Genomic DNA, 12,149 nt, shown 5'->3' with positions numbered 1-12,149 from the left:
TGTATGCGAGATTGCAAGTCACCATACAATTTTGTTATATTTTCCAATTTGTCAGTAATTCTTTCACACGATGTGAAATGTTAATATACTTAATAGAGTAATTAGGTTTGCATGCATCGAATTTGGCAAACGTGTAAGAAATGCAGCACTTTAGGTTAATTAATTAGCTTTTAGGCTGGTAGTAGTTTTCTTGTCTTCCAAGTTTTATCATTTGTTCTTGAGGTTTTGTCTGTGTTTGTATTTTGTATTCAATTTCTTTTGAACTCATGATTTCGTAAACCAAAATTATTTATTTACTACTAATGTTAGAATAAAATTGATAATTTATTAAGGCATAACAAAAAAAATTAACTTCTTATACAAACGATATTGAGAGGAGAAAGTTGAACTAAAAATTTCAAATGTAAAAATAAATTCTCTTAACCAATTAAGTTACTAACTTTTTACAAATTATCTTTTTACTTGATATAATTTTTTTTTTTTTTTGCCTGACTTGATATAGAGTTTATATCACGAAAAAGAAAAGAGCAAAAACAGAAAATTTTTAATTGTGTAAAGGAAGACGAAGAAAGTTTCAGCATTGGTTAGACATGGAAAGCCAAGTGTCATTCTCTGACAAGCTCTCCCCCAACGATGAGTAATTGCCACATAACTTTCCGGCAACAATGGTCATTTGTCCACCTTCCGTCTTCCTCCTTCATTTCATATAACATTCCAGCATACCCTTCTCTCGAGAGACCATACAATTAAAAAATAAAGATAAATACAAAATCTGTTCTCTCATTGCACCTCTTGCCGCTGGTAATCCACTCCAAAACTCTTTTGCCTCTTTGAAAAATTTATCTTCCTATTTATGTTGTTAAAATCGTTGATTATACTAAATCATGATGTTTGAAAGTAATAATATAGAACGACACATAAATACGTTGATTTTCAATCAGACAACATAACGTCACATATATGATTAGAGATCACCAATTTACTTATGCATGGAATAAAATTTGTATATATATGCATGTACATTGTATTTGTATGTGCTTGTTTTGGGTTGGCATGTTATGGGGTCTAATATAGATCTGTTGATAGTTCATCATATATATATATATATAATATGGTGAAAAACTGCAGCTTTTTGACGGGGTGGTTATTTGTTTTGGGCTTCGGATGTTGTTAAGACTGAAATATGATTGATTTACGTTGCAAATTCTGGTCTTAGGGAAGAAATGAATTAAATTCTGGTCTTAAGGCTGCGATGAATTGCACAGTATTGGATTTAATTTGGAAATCCGGGGTATGAGAATTTTCATTCTTACTAAGAAACTTTGTGTGATTTTTCTGTTTCTCACATTGTTGTTTTCCAAGAGTATTTATTTATGGGCACTTAATGAATACTGCTATAAGAAATTAATCTTCTTGTGTATATCAGATGCTAGGATAAAGATCCAACAAAATTGCAAGGATGGCTGCCAGCTATAAATATTGGGATGACTGTGTTGATCCCCACGACCTGGAAGAATTGTGGAGTAGTCCCTGTGTGGCTGCAGAATGGTTAGATGTTGGAGAGACCAAAGGCCAGAAAGTTCACCTCTCGCGCGATCCCGATGGAAATGCTTATTTGACACAGACCGAAATGAAGGTGAAGCGCACAGTTCTAACTACATTGAAGGAAATGATTTACTATAAGTTTGACTAAGAAGTTTTGACGTATGAGACTAGGCAATTAGCCAATTACATTTTCTTTTACAACTCTTAGTTTCCTTATGGGGAACGACAGTAAAAAATGCTAAAGAGAATTCTTTTGGAATAAATTAGGCGCAGACCATTTTCTTCCGAATTTGTTGAATTATTTACCTTGCATCATATGGCTGTTTTTCAGGCTGTGGCTGAGATCATCATCCGCCGGCATTTTGGTTCACAAATAGATCCTGTAAGTTTTCTATGATAAGAACAGATTAGCTAGTCTTTACCCTTTTCCATAATGTGCTTTAATCAGATTGCATTGAACTCACTTTTTCCTCCGTCCAAAAGAATAATAGAATGCACTCTTCCTCAGTGGCATATATATCTGGTCTTCGCAATTGAGTCATCAGCTGCTGAGAATGCAGCTTCAATCTCTGCTGGACAATAAACATTGCCCTTGTTATGCGGCCAAGTCTTTTCGTTCCCTTTATTTTGGCTTTTGTTTTTGCTGCAGGATATGATTTGTGCTATTGCAGACCTTCAAAGTGATAGACAACCCCTTGCTACGCGGTATGATAAAAAAGCTAAGTCCACCTCTGTAGGGATCATGCAACTTTTTCCAAAAACAGCTGACTGGCTAGCTAGGTACGACCTATATGAACTGATTTGATCTTGAGAACGTGACTCTTAAATGGACCAGAAATGTTGTTTATCTACTTTTTATGTAATTTTGGTGCAATGACGTTGTAAGTAAAACTTTCTTGCAGTGATTTGGGTTACCATTCATATGATGTTCAAGGGGATCACGATCTTCTGTTCAAGCCTTTTGTAAATGTATATTTTGGTGCTGCGTATCTTAAATGGTTAGCAAAATTTGAGAACAAGTGAGTTACAAAATATAGTGTTCGTCTCATCATTTTTTGTATCTTGTTACATGTGTCTCCTCTGAATGTGGACTTGGTTATATCCATCTTCTAAGATTCGATACTGATATATACGTCCGTCTTTGTAGAGAAAGAAGTGAAGAATTCATAATTAGGGCATATAAAGGTGGTACCAAGAAGGCAACTCACAAATCAACTTTGCCATATTGGCAACGGTATCGCTTAGTCAAAGAAAGTCTTCCATCCAGGTTGCTATCTTCTCTCTATCACTATAATCTGGAACTTGGTTTAAGCATTTTTTGTAACAGTAATTTTCTTTTTGACAATGTAATGATGCACTGAAATGTTTTCCTTTATTTGTAGCGAAAAGAAAACAATGTGTTGCGTTTGTTGAATTATGAAGTCTCAATAATTGTTAAGTAGAAGCTAAAGTTTTTCAGATACATTCCAGAGCTGATTATGGTGTATCACACCTTTTGTGCAGAAAAAGTTTTGAAGGTCATCCATCTCCAATTCATGGCTCCGCTTCTAAAACCCATCATGCTGCGCCGTCTGCACCCTCACACGATGCAGGTTGGTCCTCTTTCCAGTTACAGAGCGTGCTACAGTTATTCGCGCCAGCTCAACTGATAAATTTGTTTTAGAAAAATATATTATATTTTGTTTAGTATGAACATTGTAAAGAGAACATTTGTGGAGATGGCAGTCCGTGAGTTGCCACGGATGGTACTAATCCAAACATGTTTTGTTTTGATAAGTGTTTTTACGATGTTTGATGATTCTTTGTTTGTCCTCTGATAGAATGCAGTCCCGAATATATAGGTTTCCTCAAGAATGTAGATCCTCTTCTTAGCTTTGTCATACAAAATTCAAGAATTTTCTGTCATTTTTATTCCTCATTTGCATTATATTACTAAGCCGAGAAAATTTGATCAGGTCATCATGTTTATTGGGATGTCAGAGCGTCCCCAGAAGACATGGAGGAAATGTGGAATCGTCATGACGTCTCTAAAGAGTGGACCAAGACTGGAGAGAAAAAGGGAAAAGTACGATTTTCCATTGACGAAAAGAAAAGACCATATCTTTCTCGTGTAGAACTGAAGGTACGAATTTAGAAAAGACCATGGTTTGAAGTTTACGATTATATTTTTTCGGTTTGCATTGTGAGTGAAATCAACCTTAACATGTCACCTAAATGATATTGACTTCTTGCAGACAGTTGCAGATATCATACTCACAAAACACTTCAGTACAAAACCAATTAAACCTGTAAGTATAACCTCTAAGTTGTGAAATATATTTTCGACTGTTTTCGACACTGGTTTTTGTTGTGATTGGCTCATATTTTGAGCTGGCAACAATGAAGTGATTTGTGTTTGCTTTCAGTGGAAATATCACATGGTGTGGGCTGCATTGAAAGTTGCACACAAGTGCTGGAAAGTAAAAGCAAAAGTGGGTTTGCCTTTTGACTTTGGGAGCATTATGCAAGAAATGTGATGGCTTGGCCTTTATTTAATGCAAGGAAATGCTTGCATTAGGCATGCTTGCCGTGTGTTAGATGGCAGCCAGAAAAGCATCCTAAGGTGGAGAGAGCATTCGGCTCTCCCATGGGAATGATTGAACATGGGTTAAGAGAAAATTAAGAGAGCTAGAGTGAAAAGTATTCTAGTGAAAGAACTCTTGGGGTAGAGTGAGATTCTTGAAAAATTCTATGAGTGGGTATGCAAGGGATTCAGGATTGGGTTATGTTGATTTAACTCATGTGTACTTGTACTAGTTATTCTCATAGTGAAGAGCAATATTTCTCCAAGGATGTAGGCATGTTTTTGTTGAACCTCGTAAATTTCTTAGTGTCTTTATTTCTTGTATTTTATTCTGTTCAACTGAGTGTGATTTGATGAGGTTGTAATCTGAATCTCGTTTCCGCACTATCGAATGTTCCAAGGCACAACAGTTTTTACAACCTGATTCTTCATCTGAGATATGTAAAAGCCTGGAAGATAACGAAACTATTTTTCATTTTCGTTGTGTTTTTCTGTTTCATAAGCATTTCTATCCTCACTCGGTTCACTTCTTTGACTCCAACGTTCACTGTCTTTTACTTTGTTATTCTTCTTTTCGGGGGACTTATTTTTTGCACAGTCAGTTCTTTGTGCTCTTGCAGAGGTTATTAGCTTGCGTTTCCTGAATGGTGTCGGACCACGTGCTGGAATTATGGGAATCGACTATTCTACAGCTTCATGGCTCTACAAGTATGTCAATCTCCTAAACAGAACTTAATTGGAACTGAGAAGCATGCTCATAAAGTTTATAGCAATCTGTCTAGAGATCAAGATCTTAGCTTGTCATGATTGTTCCAGTGTTTGGAAATGTTAAAGCAGATTATTTTCAGTTTTTAGTATACATTTAAACTTCCGCGTTGTGTGCAGCGAGATGGGCTTTAGAGCATATAATCCTAATCAAGGTGATGATCTTAGCAAGCCATTTTTCTCGATGTACTTTGGTGCAGCCTATTTAGTATGGTTAGCGGAATATGAAGGGAGGTAAGTATGTTACAGGATTTATTTGTCACTGGAAATAATTTTTCGATTGCCTAATGTGGACATCATTGACCACGTTACGTCTAATTTGATGGTCATAATAAACGAGCAGCTCAAGAACTCCGGAGTTCGTTGTTCAGGCTTATATCTTGGGGCCAAAGAATGTGAATCCTCAGGATTCAGGTCCGCAGTGGCTCAAGTTTGAGCAAGCCTTGAGCCACTATGAAGACGTGAAAAAGTTTCGAGAGTACGTACCATCTCACTTCACTTGTGAACATTCAGAATCTTCAGTTTATGACTGATGAATCAACCTTTTCGTTGTAGGGAGTACGGGAGCTGCACTATCATGTAAGCTGACGAAAACCACGTACGTTGCCACCTTCGATTATAAAGGGTTCCGTCCTCCGGATTGAGCAGAAGCATGCGTGACAAACTCGAATGGATTGAGGAAATGCTGCAAGGATTTAGAGTTGGTTTTCTCTTGATGAATTGCTTTTGTGATAGTTTTGGAGAGCTACTTTTTGTTTTTGGCAAAACCTATGTCCGAGTACCTAATATTAACACTTTGATGCGTCTGTTTTCTCAAAAGATGATAGTTCTGCTGCATTTGCAATAGGATGAGTCACACATTTGGCTCTAAAAATAATACCTCTAATTAAATTTAAAATCCATTTGAAACATAGTTTTACAATTGATATTTTTATTCACTTGTAAGTGTTGAGATCTTAGGTTTGAATCTTATGGATGACGAACGATGCCAATTTTTTCCTATCACGTCCTAGTGTAAATACATTGTATTAAAAAAATCATAAATTTCGTGAAAGATGGTATTACAACAAGTTCAATATAAATTTCGTGAAAGATGGTATTACAATACAAGTCAACAGCTTAAATAAACATAATCAAAATGCATTGGAGAAGCTCAAGGGTCTTAGGTAATTAAACAAAATCAAAATGACACTAATCGGACGACAAATGAAAAGGTTAATTTTTATTACAAAAAAATAAATGTATTTTTGAAAGCCTAAACAACCTCGGATGATCTTAGACACGATGGGCTCATGGTAAAACCATTAGTCTTCTTATGCTCACAATTCTTTTCAAAACAACATATTATATGTCTAATTCTGACGCCAAAATACTTCTTGATGCTTATTCCGTTGTCATATCGATCGAATCCAATATTTCTCAACATTTTGTCTACAAATTTGAAACATTTTATTTTCTTTATCTTTCTTCGTTTTCCAACATCATATAGGGTGTGTGGATTGGGCGGCCACAAAAGGCTTCGCAAAAATTAGGACTAAGTGTTCCAGCCCAATATTTTAAATACGAAAAAAGTCATACTTAATAAATTGGGTAAGTTACATTTTGCTCATTCAAGTTTGGGTACAATTACAACATCGTACGATAACTTTAAAACATTTCAATCTTATATATTACTTACTATTTTATTTCAATGTTATACAACCAATAGTCATCTTTTAGTCATCTATTAAATTGATTGTTAGAATATAAGACTCACATACTTTTATGACATGGCAAATAAAAATAATTAAATAATAGAAAGTTGATTTAAAATAAAGGAAAACCCAAAAACCAAACCCGAGACAAATGTGGGAGAACTCAACAAGAAACCAAGCTTTTCTGGGTTTAAAATTTCTTCAAATCAGAACGGAAGCCAAAGCTTTGATGTGGTATAAAACTTCTTTGAATTAGAACGGGAGATAGCTTGGATTTTCCCAAGAATTCGCCAAACGAACGACTCCTCTGAAAAGCAACGGGAAACTAAATCCCAAAAAAATCAAAGGCAGGATCTCCTCCGATGCTTTTTAGTGAAATAAAAATGAAGGATATGAGAGGGCGTGATGAAGACAGGGAAAAACAATAGATTAGCGAAGCAGAAAAAGGAAACCCAAAGTAGAGAGTGAAGAAGATGAAGTAGAGAGTAACGATGAAAGACGTGTGGCATGCATGGCCAAAACCGGCTTTTCACACTACGTCAAGCAAAGAAGACACCGAGGACAGTTTCACCCTTTCACTATTAATGAATAGTGCCACAACGTTTTAGCATATATAATATCTATTAACTTTGAATTTTTTAAGAAAAGTACTTCAACTATTACTCTTGCACAAGGCGTCCAAAATATTAGGATCGACCCTACCCTAAAGGGTACTAAATTGAGTAGCTCACATTCTCTCATTGTTCTATTTTAGTTTCCTCGAATATCTCAATCATTTTGACAAAAAGTTATGGTATACATTTTTTTTAATAAAATGAACGAGTCCAACTTGAAAAAAAGAATTAAGCAAGATATATAGAAAGACTTATCGACTACTTGCATGAACGTATAAAAAATTATGAATATAATGTGTTTCATGGTAAGTGCATGTATGAATCAACTCCGTTTCACTTTCGATATGAACTTTTACAATTATTTTCACTTTAGACCCTATGCTTTTGAAAATTATTTTTTATTTGTATTTTTAAAAGGATTTTCACTTTAGACCCTATACTATTAAGACTTGACACTAATTTTTGCATTGCTATGCCAACTTGAACACTTCTCCACTTTAACTTTGGTAAATACCAAATTCCGATTCCACCCTCAGAGTCAATTGAAACTCCCCAAGGACATGATGCTGACAATATCGAAGATAGATAGGGTTGCTGCCAGGCTCATCACACACTTCGAGATTTCAACCACTCAATAAGGTTTGAAAAACTCTTCAACATAACAATGACCAGTCACAGATTATTTCACGTGTTACAATATGAACAAACGTTGCAAGACATCACACCAGCACACCGTAGAATTTCTCGTTAAATCAAACCATCATACAACATTATAACGATCAAACGACAAAGTTGGTACCAAAAACATCACTTTCCATAGCAAACTGACATCGAGTGTAGCAACACTTCGGATCATTAACATTGTTCCAAAAAATATCCAACCCACGTAAAATGGTAAATCCCAAGACGGTACTTATTCAAATCTCTACCCCTATAAGCCTCTACAAGATAAGCTCTGTTTCACTTGATCCATTCGGGTTGAAAACCAACCATTTTTAACTGCAACGAAATGCACAAAATAAACTGAGAAATTTTCAGCTTAAGCATCGTCAAGAGCAAGGACTCCGGGGAGTGTTTTGCCTTCGAGGAGCTCTAAGCTTGCACCGCCTCCAGTTGAGATGTGGCTCATCTTCTCAGCAAGCCCAGCCTTCTCAACAGCGGCAACTGAGTCACCACCTCCGATGATTGTTGTCACCCCCTTGCCGCTCAGCTCTGCAAGCTTCTTAGCTATTGCCTGATGACATGAAATGGATTAGATTCATAATCAGTGCCTAAATTTATAAAATCTATATGAATTGATGTTTCTCAAGTCCCAAAACAGTTATATAAGATTACTTTTAGATAAGAAAATCTATCTAAATCTACATTTTATCAGACGACCCATAAGTGATATATAAGAAATTGTAATGGCTATCAAAGCATGGAAGCTTCCATAGATGGGGTAAAAACACAATATATTGCCTGATGGTTCAAAAATCATCAGAAATTAAGTTTATTATGTACCTCAGTCCCAGTAGAAAACTTCTCAAACTCGAAAACACCCATAGGTCCGTTCCAGATAACAGTTTGAGTGGTATCCAGAGCTTCACTGAAAGTTTTGATCGAGTCTGGTCCAATATCCAATCCCATCCAACCATCTGGAATAGCAGAAGCTGGCACAACCTGCAGGAAAACATAAGCATTTGAGAAACCATAAACGTGACATTTCTGTGATAGTTATCAAAACAACGGAGAGGAACTACTGACCTTGCTGTTTGCATCAGCAGCAAACTTGTCAGCAATAACCACATCAGTTGGGAGGAGAAAAGAAACCCCCTTAGATTTGGCCTTCTCAAGAAGTGACTTTGCAAGATCAAGCTTGTCTTCCTCCACAAGGGAAGATCCAACTGAATGCCCTTGGGCCTTGTAGAAGGTAAAGATCATTCCTCCACCGAGTAAGAGAATGTTAACCTTCTCCAACAAGGATTCTATCACTCCAATCTTGGATGACACCTTTGCACCGCCAACAATGGCAGCAAATGGCCTCTTAGGATTTGCTACGGCACCGACAAGGTAGTCAAGTTCCTGATAGCACCACATGAATAAAACATGGGGTTACCATAACAAGAAAAATTGTTGTACCATATATGAAAAGTAAATGTGTGAAATATCTTGCGACCGCCATTATCCTTAAGAGGGAATAACTTCAATGAGAAGTAGAGCGGTGGAGCATTCATGGTTTAAGTAAGTGCAATTGGTGAGTTAAAACTGACATACCTTCTGCATAAGGAATCCAGCAACGGAAGGCTTCAAGTACTTAGCCACTCCCTCTGTTGATGCATGAGCCCTATGAGCAGTACCAAAAGCATCATTCACATAAACATCTGCAAGTGAAGCAAGCTTCTTGGCGAATTCAGGGTCATTCTTCTCTTCCTCCTTGTAGAACCTAACATTCTCAAGGAGCAAAACTCCTCCCTCTGGAAGTTGAGCAACTAATTTCTCGACTTCCTCACCAATACAGTCATTGGCAATCTTAACCTGTAACAGAAAATAAATAAATACGTTATGATCAAATAGAGCTTTCCATGAGATAAAAACCATCGGACAAAAATTGTAATGTTTAAGAAAATACAAACCTCGAGTCCAAGGAGCTCAGAAAGCCTGGGCACAAGAGGCTTCAAACTGTATTTGGGAGTTACTCCCTTGGGACGTCCCTAAAAACAACAATCCAGAGCATATTTTCATAAGTAACTTTCAAAGGTTACCTCAAATTGGTTCGGAAAATAAGAACATAAACACAAACATAAAAACCATTCACCAGATCTTGCAACACAAATCTATCCCACTATATCTAGGCATTTAGAAAAAAAGTATTATAAAAGTAAAAGAAGCAGTGAAAAGTGAAAACAGAGAAATTGAGGATGAAATAAGCAGAAAGAATGAAACAGCTAAGTCCAAAAATGATAATAATTGCACAATAAACGAAATAGTGGAACGAATCAGCAAGCTATAACTTCAAGGACTACTTAAGCACCCGCAAGAGCTGCACAACTTGCCAAGGTCATCAAAAGAGATGTTTTAAAGAAACCAACTTTTCAAAGTAAACAATCCATATTGATCATTCATTGCCTTCAAAGGATCAATCCTAGGAGTCAGTATTCGGTTATTACTAACAGCAAACAGTCACTGCTACAAACCAATGAGACAGATGAAACCAGACACAATCCTAACTAAGATGCAACATCAGCGAATACATAAAAGTAAACTAAAAGTTATCCGAAACTCCAATACTGGGCACAAACTTAAAGCAAATAATATGGTCAAAATAATACGATAACTAAAAAACATATAGAATGGTAAAACAAAATGGGGGTCTTCAAATTGATCAACATTGATCAAGCAGCAAATCCATCGCAATCCTTATCAATCAAACTTATAAGATCCAAGCTGACCATGCAAAGCAGATCCAATCAGTAATTTTCAGAATTCAGAACGACTTCAACAAAGAAACTAATCGATTCAAAACACACAAATCTTACAAACCAACACAAACCCATACATTTGATTCCCAAACAAACAGAACCCAGATTCTAAAATAGTAAAAATGGTAAGGAATATTACCAAGTGAGAAGCAAGGATAACTTTGGCGCCATGGCCGATCAAGTACTTGATGGTGGGCACGGCGGCGCGTACCCTAGTATCGTCAGTGATGTTGGAGTTGTCATCCAAAGGAACATTGAGATCAACCCTCACAAACACTCTCTTCCCCTTCAACTCGGCCTCCTTCAAAGTACTCACGCTCTTCTTGGTCGCCATTGCAGCACAAAAATCACCTTCAAGACAATCCAAAAACAGTAGAAATCGATCAGAATTAAAAAAACCCAAATCAAGTATTCAATAAATAAATACGAAAAGAAGTGAAAGATTGGGTTTTTAGGGGCTTACAGAAACAAAGCTGAGACCTTTTGGGAGTGAGAGATCGATGAACAAGACCGGGAGACTGACAGTAAGAGAGGGCTTTTTTTTTTTTTTTTAATAGAGGAAAGAAAGGATTTGGTGCGTGGGATGTACGACACGTGCGAGTTTTTTTGTTAGGAGCGCACCTAGTTATTGCTATCTTGGGCAGCACGGTGAGCTCAAGGATTCTCCACTCTTCTTTCTCTGGACCTGGCCTTAGGGAAAACCATGGGCTGGCAGTATATGGTTTTGTGCTGTTGATATAAAATTTATTTTTCTTCACCGAATATGTTTTGGCATATTCTTGGCATCCTAAATAGTCACTTTTGCTTATTGTAGACTAAGTCAGTTGATCAAGTAGTGTGTCTACAAATAGCGTGTCACTACAATAACTGATGTTGGATGAATGTAAACTTTGAAATGTGTAGCACATATATTAAACCACTCATTCAACGACAATTAACATGGTGCTAATAAGGGATGGGTCGGAAAAATCCAAAACCGAAAAAAAATCGAACCGAATATGAAATCGAAACCGAAAAAACCCAAACAAAAAAACCGAACCGAAGTAAGAAACCCGAATTGAACCGAAAGTTATTGGTTCAATTTCGATTTCGATGATTCAAAAACCAAACAAAACCAAACCAAATCGAATTAAATATAATTAAGTTTATTTATTTATTTAATATTTGAATGTTTATATTTTCCAAGTCCAATTTAGGTTTAGACCCAAGTTTTAAGCTTTTGTTTTAGGTCAACCATTAACCCATAATCCAAGTCCTTTTTCTTCTCCCCACCCAACCCTCTACTTTCTTCCATTTTTTTCTCCCCATCCGACCCTCTGCTTTCTTCCTTTCTTTTCTCCCCACCTGACCCTCCCTACATCTCCTTTCTCTTTGTTTCTTCTTGTATCTTCTTTCTCTTTCTCTTTTTTCCTTCCTTTACTTTCTTTGAAACGGAAAAAATGTAAGCAAAGCTGCAGAGCATAGACCAATTTTCAAATTTTAAAAAAATTAGGTTTTATAAAAAGAA

The 12,149-nt window shown here is 36.4% G+C and overlaps 2 protein-coding genes across 3 annotated transcripts; one reads left to right on the top strand and one right to left on the bottom strand.

Moving 5' to 3' along the window:
- The first annotated feature begins 688 nt into the window (after positions 1-688).
- LOC126624580 (uncharacterized) lies at positions 689-5,784 on the top strand. Of its 2 annotated transcripts, none has more exons than XM_050293644.1 (13): positions 689-801; positions 1,427-1,636; positions 1,877-1,927; positions 2,195-2,325; positions 2,448-2,564; positions 2,693-2,812; positions 3,049-3,137; positions 3,501-3,667; positions 3,780-3,833; positions 4,707-4,816; positions 4,994-5,107; positions 5,217-5,351; positions 5,429-5,784. In XM_050293644.1, exons 2-13 carry the CDS (start codon positions 1,460-1,462, stop codon positions 5,454-5,456), a joined length of 1,293 nt encoding a protein of 430 aa, XP_050149601.1. In that variant the 5' UTR covers positions 689-801; positions 1,427-1,459; the 3' UTR covers positions 5,457-5,784. The 2 variants fall into 2 exon arrangements, with proteins under 2 accessions (XP_050149601.1, XP_050149602.1); XM_050293645.1 differs by lacking the exon at positions 689-801 and adding an exon at positions 1,208-1,291.
- A 2,189-nt stretch (positions 5,785-7,973) lies between these two features.
- On the bottom strand, positions 7,974-11,268 carry LOC126624586 (phosphoglycerate kinase, cytosolic-like). The gene is made up of 7 exons (XM_050293654.1): positions 11,106-11,268; positions 10,782-10,993; positions 9,797-9,874; positions 9,438-9,698; positions 8,928-9,245; positions 8,685-8,843; positions 7,974-8,415 (listed from the first exon to the last, which is right to left on the bottom strand). The coding sequence occupies exons 2-7, from the start codon at positions 10,974-10,976 to the stop codon at positions 8,221-8,223; spliced, it is 1,206 nt and encodes a 401-aa protein (XP_050149611.1). The 5' UTR covers positions 10,977-10,993; positions 11,106-11,268; the 3' UTR covers positions 7,974-8,220.
- Between the last annotated feature and the right edge of the window lie 881 nt (positions 11,269-12,149).

The sequence above is a fragment of the Malus sylvestris genome, chromosome 5 (genome assembly GCF_916048215.2).
Source record: "Malus sylvestris chromosome 5, drMalSylv7.2, whole genome shotgun sequence".
Lineage (NCBI taxonomy): Eukaryota > Viridiplantae > Streptophyta > Magnoliopsida > Rosales > Rosaceae > Malus > Malus sylvestris.
This window is presented reverse-complemented; position numbering and strand designations above follow the sequence as displayed.

What these genes read in the sequence shown, in the direction of transcription:
- LOC126624586 (XM_050293654.1), bottom strand. Translation starts at nt 10,976, where the DNA reads ATGGCGACCAAGAAGAGCGTGAGTACTTTGAAGGAGGCCGAGTTGAAG. An exon ending in CTGAGCTCCTTGGACTCGAG is followed by an intron (nt 9,699 to 9,796) that starts GTTTGTATTTTC and finishes TTTCTGTTACAG; the next exon opens with GTTAAGATTGCCAATGACTG. An exon ending in AGTTTTCTACTGGGACTGAG is followed by an intron (nt 8,416 to 8,684) that starts GTACATAATAAA and finishes TCATGTCATCAG; the next exon opens with GCAATAGCTAAGAAGCTTGC.
- LOC126624580 (XM_050293644.1), top strand. Translation starts at nt 1,460, where the DNA reads ATGGCTGCCAGCTATAAATATTGGGATGACTGTGTTGATCCCCACGAC. An exon ending in TGACACAGACCGAAATGAAG is followed by an intron (nt 1,637 to 1,876) that starts GTGAAGCGCACA and finishes GCTGTTTTTCAG; the next exon opens with GCTGTGGCTGAGATCATCAT. An exon ending in ACAGCTTCATGGCTCTACAA is followed by an intron (nt 4,817 to 4,993) that starts GTATGTCAATCT and finishes CGTTGTGTGCAG; the next exon opens with CGAGATGGGCTTTAGAGCAT.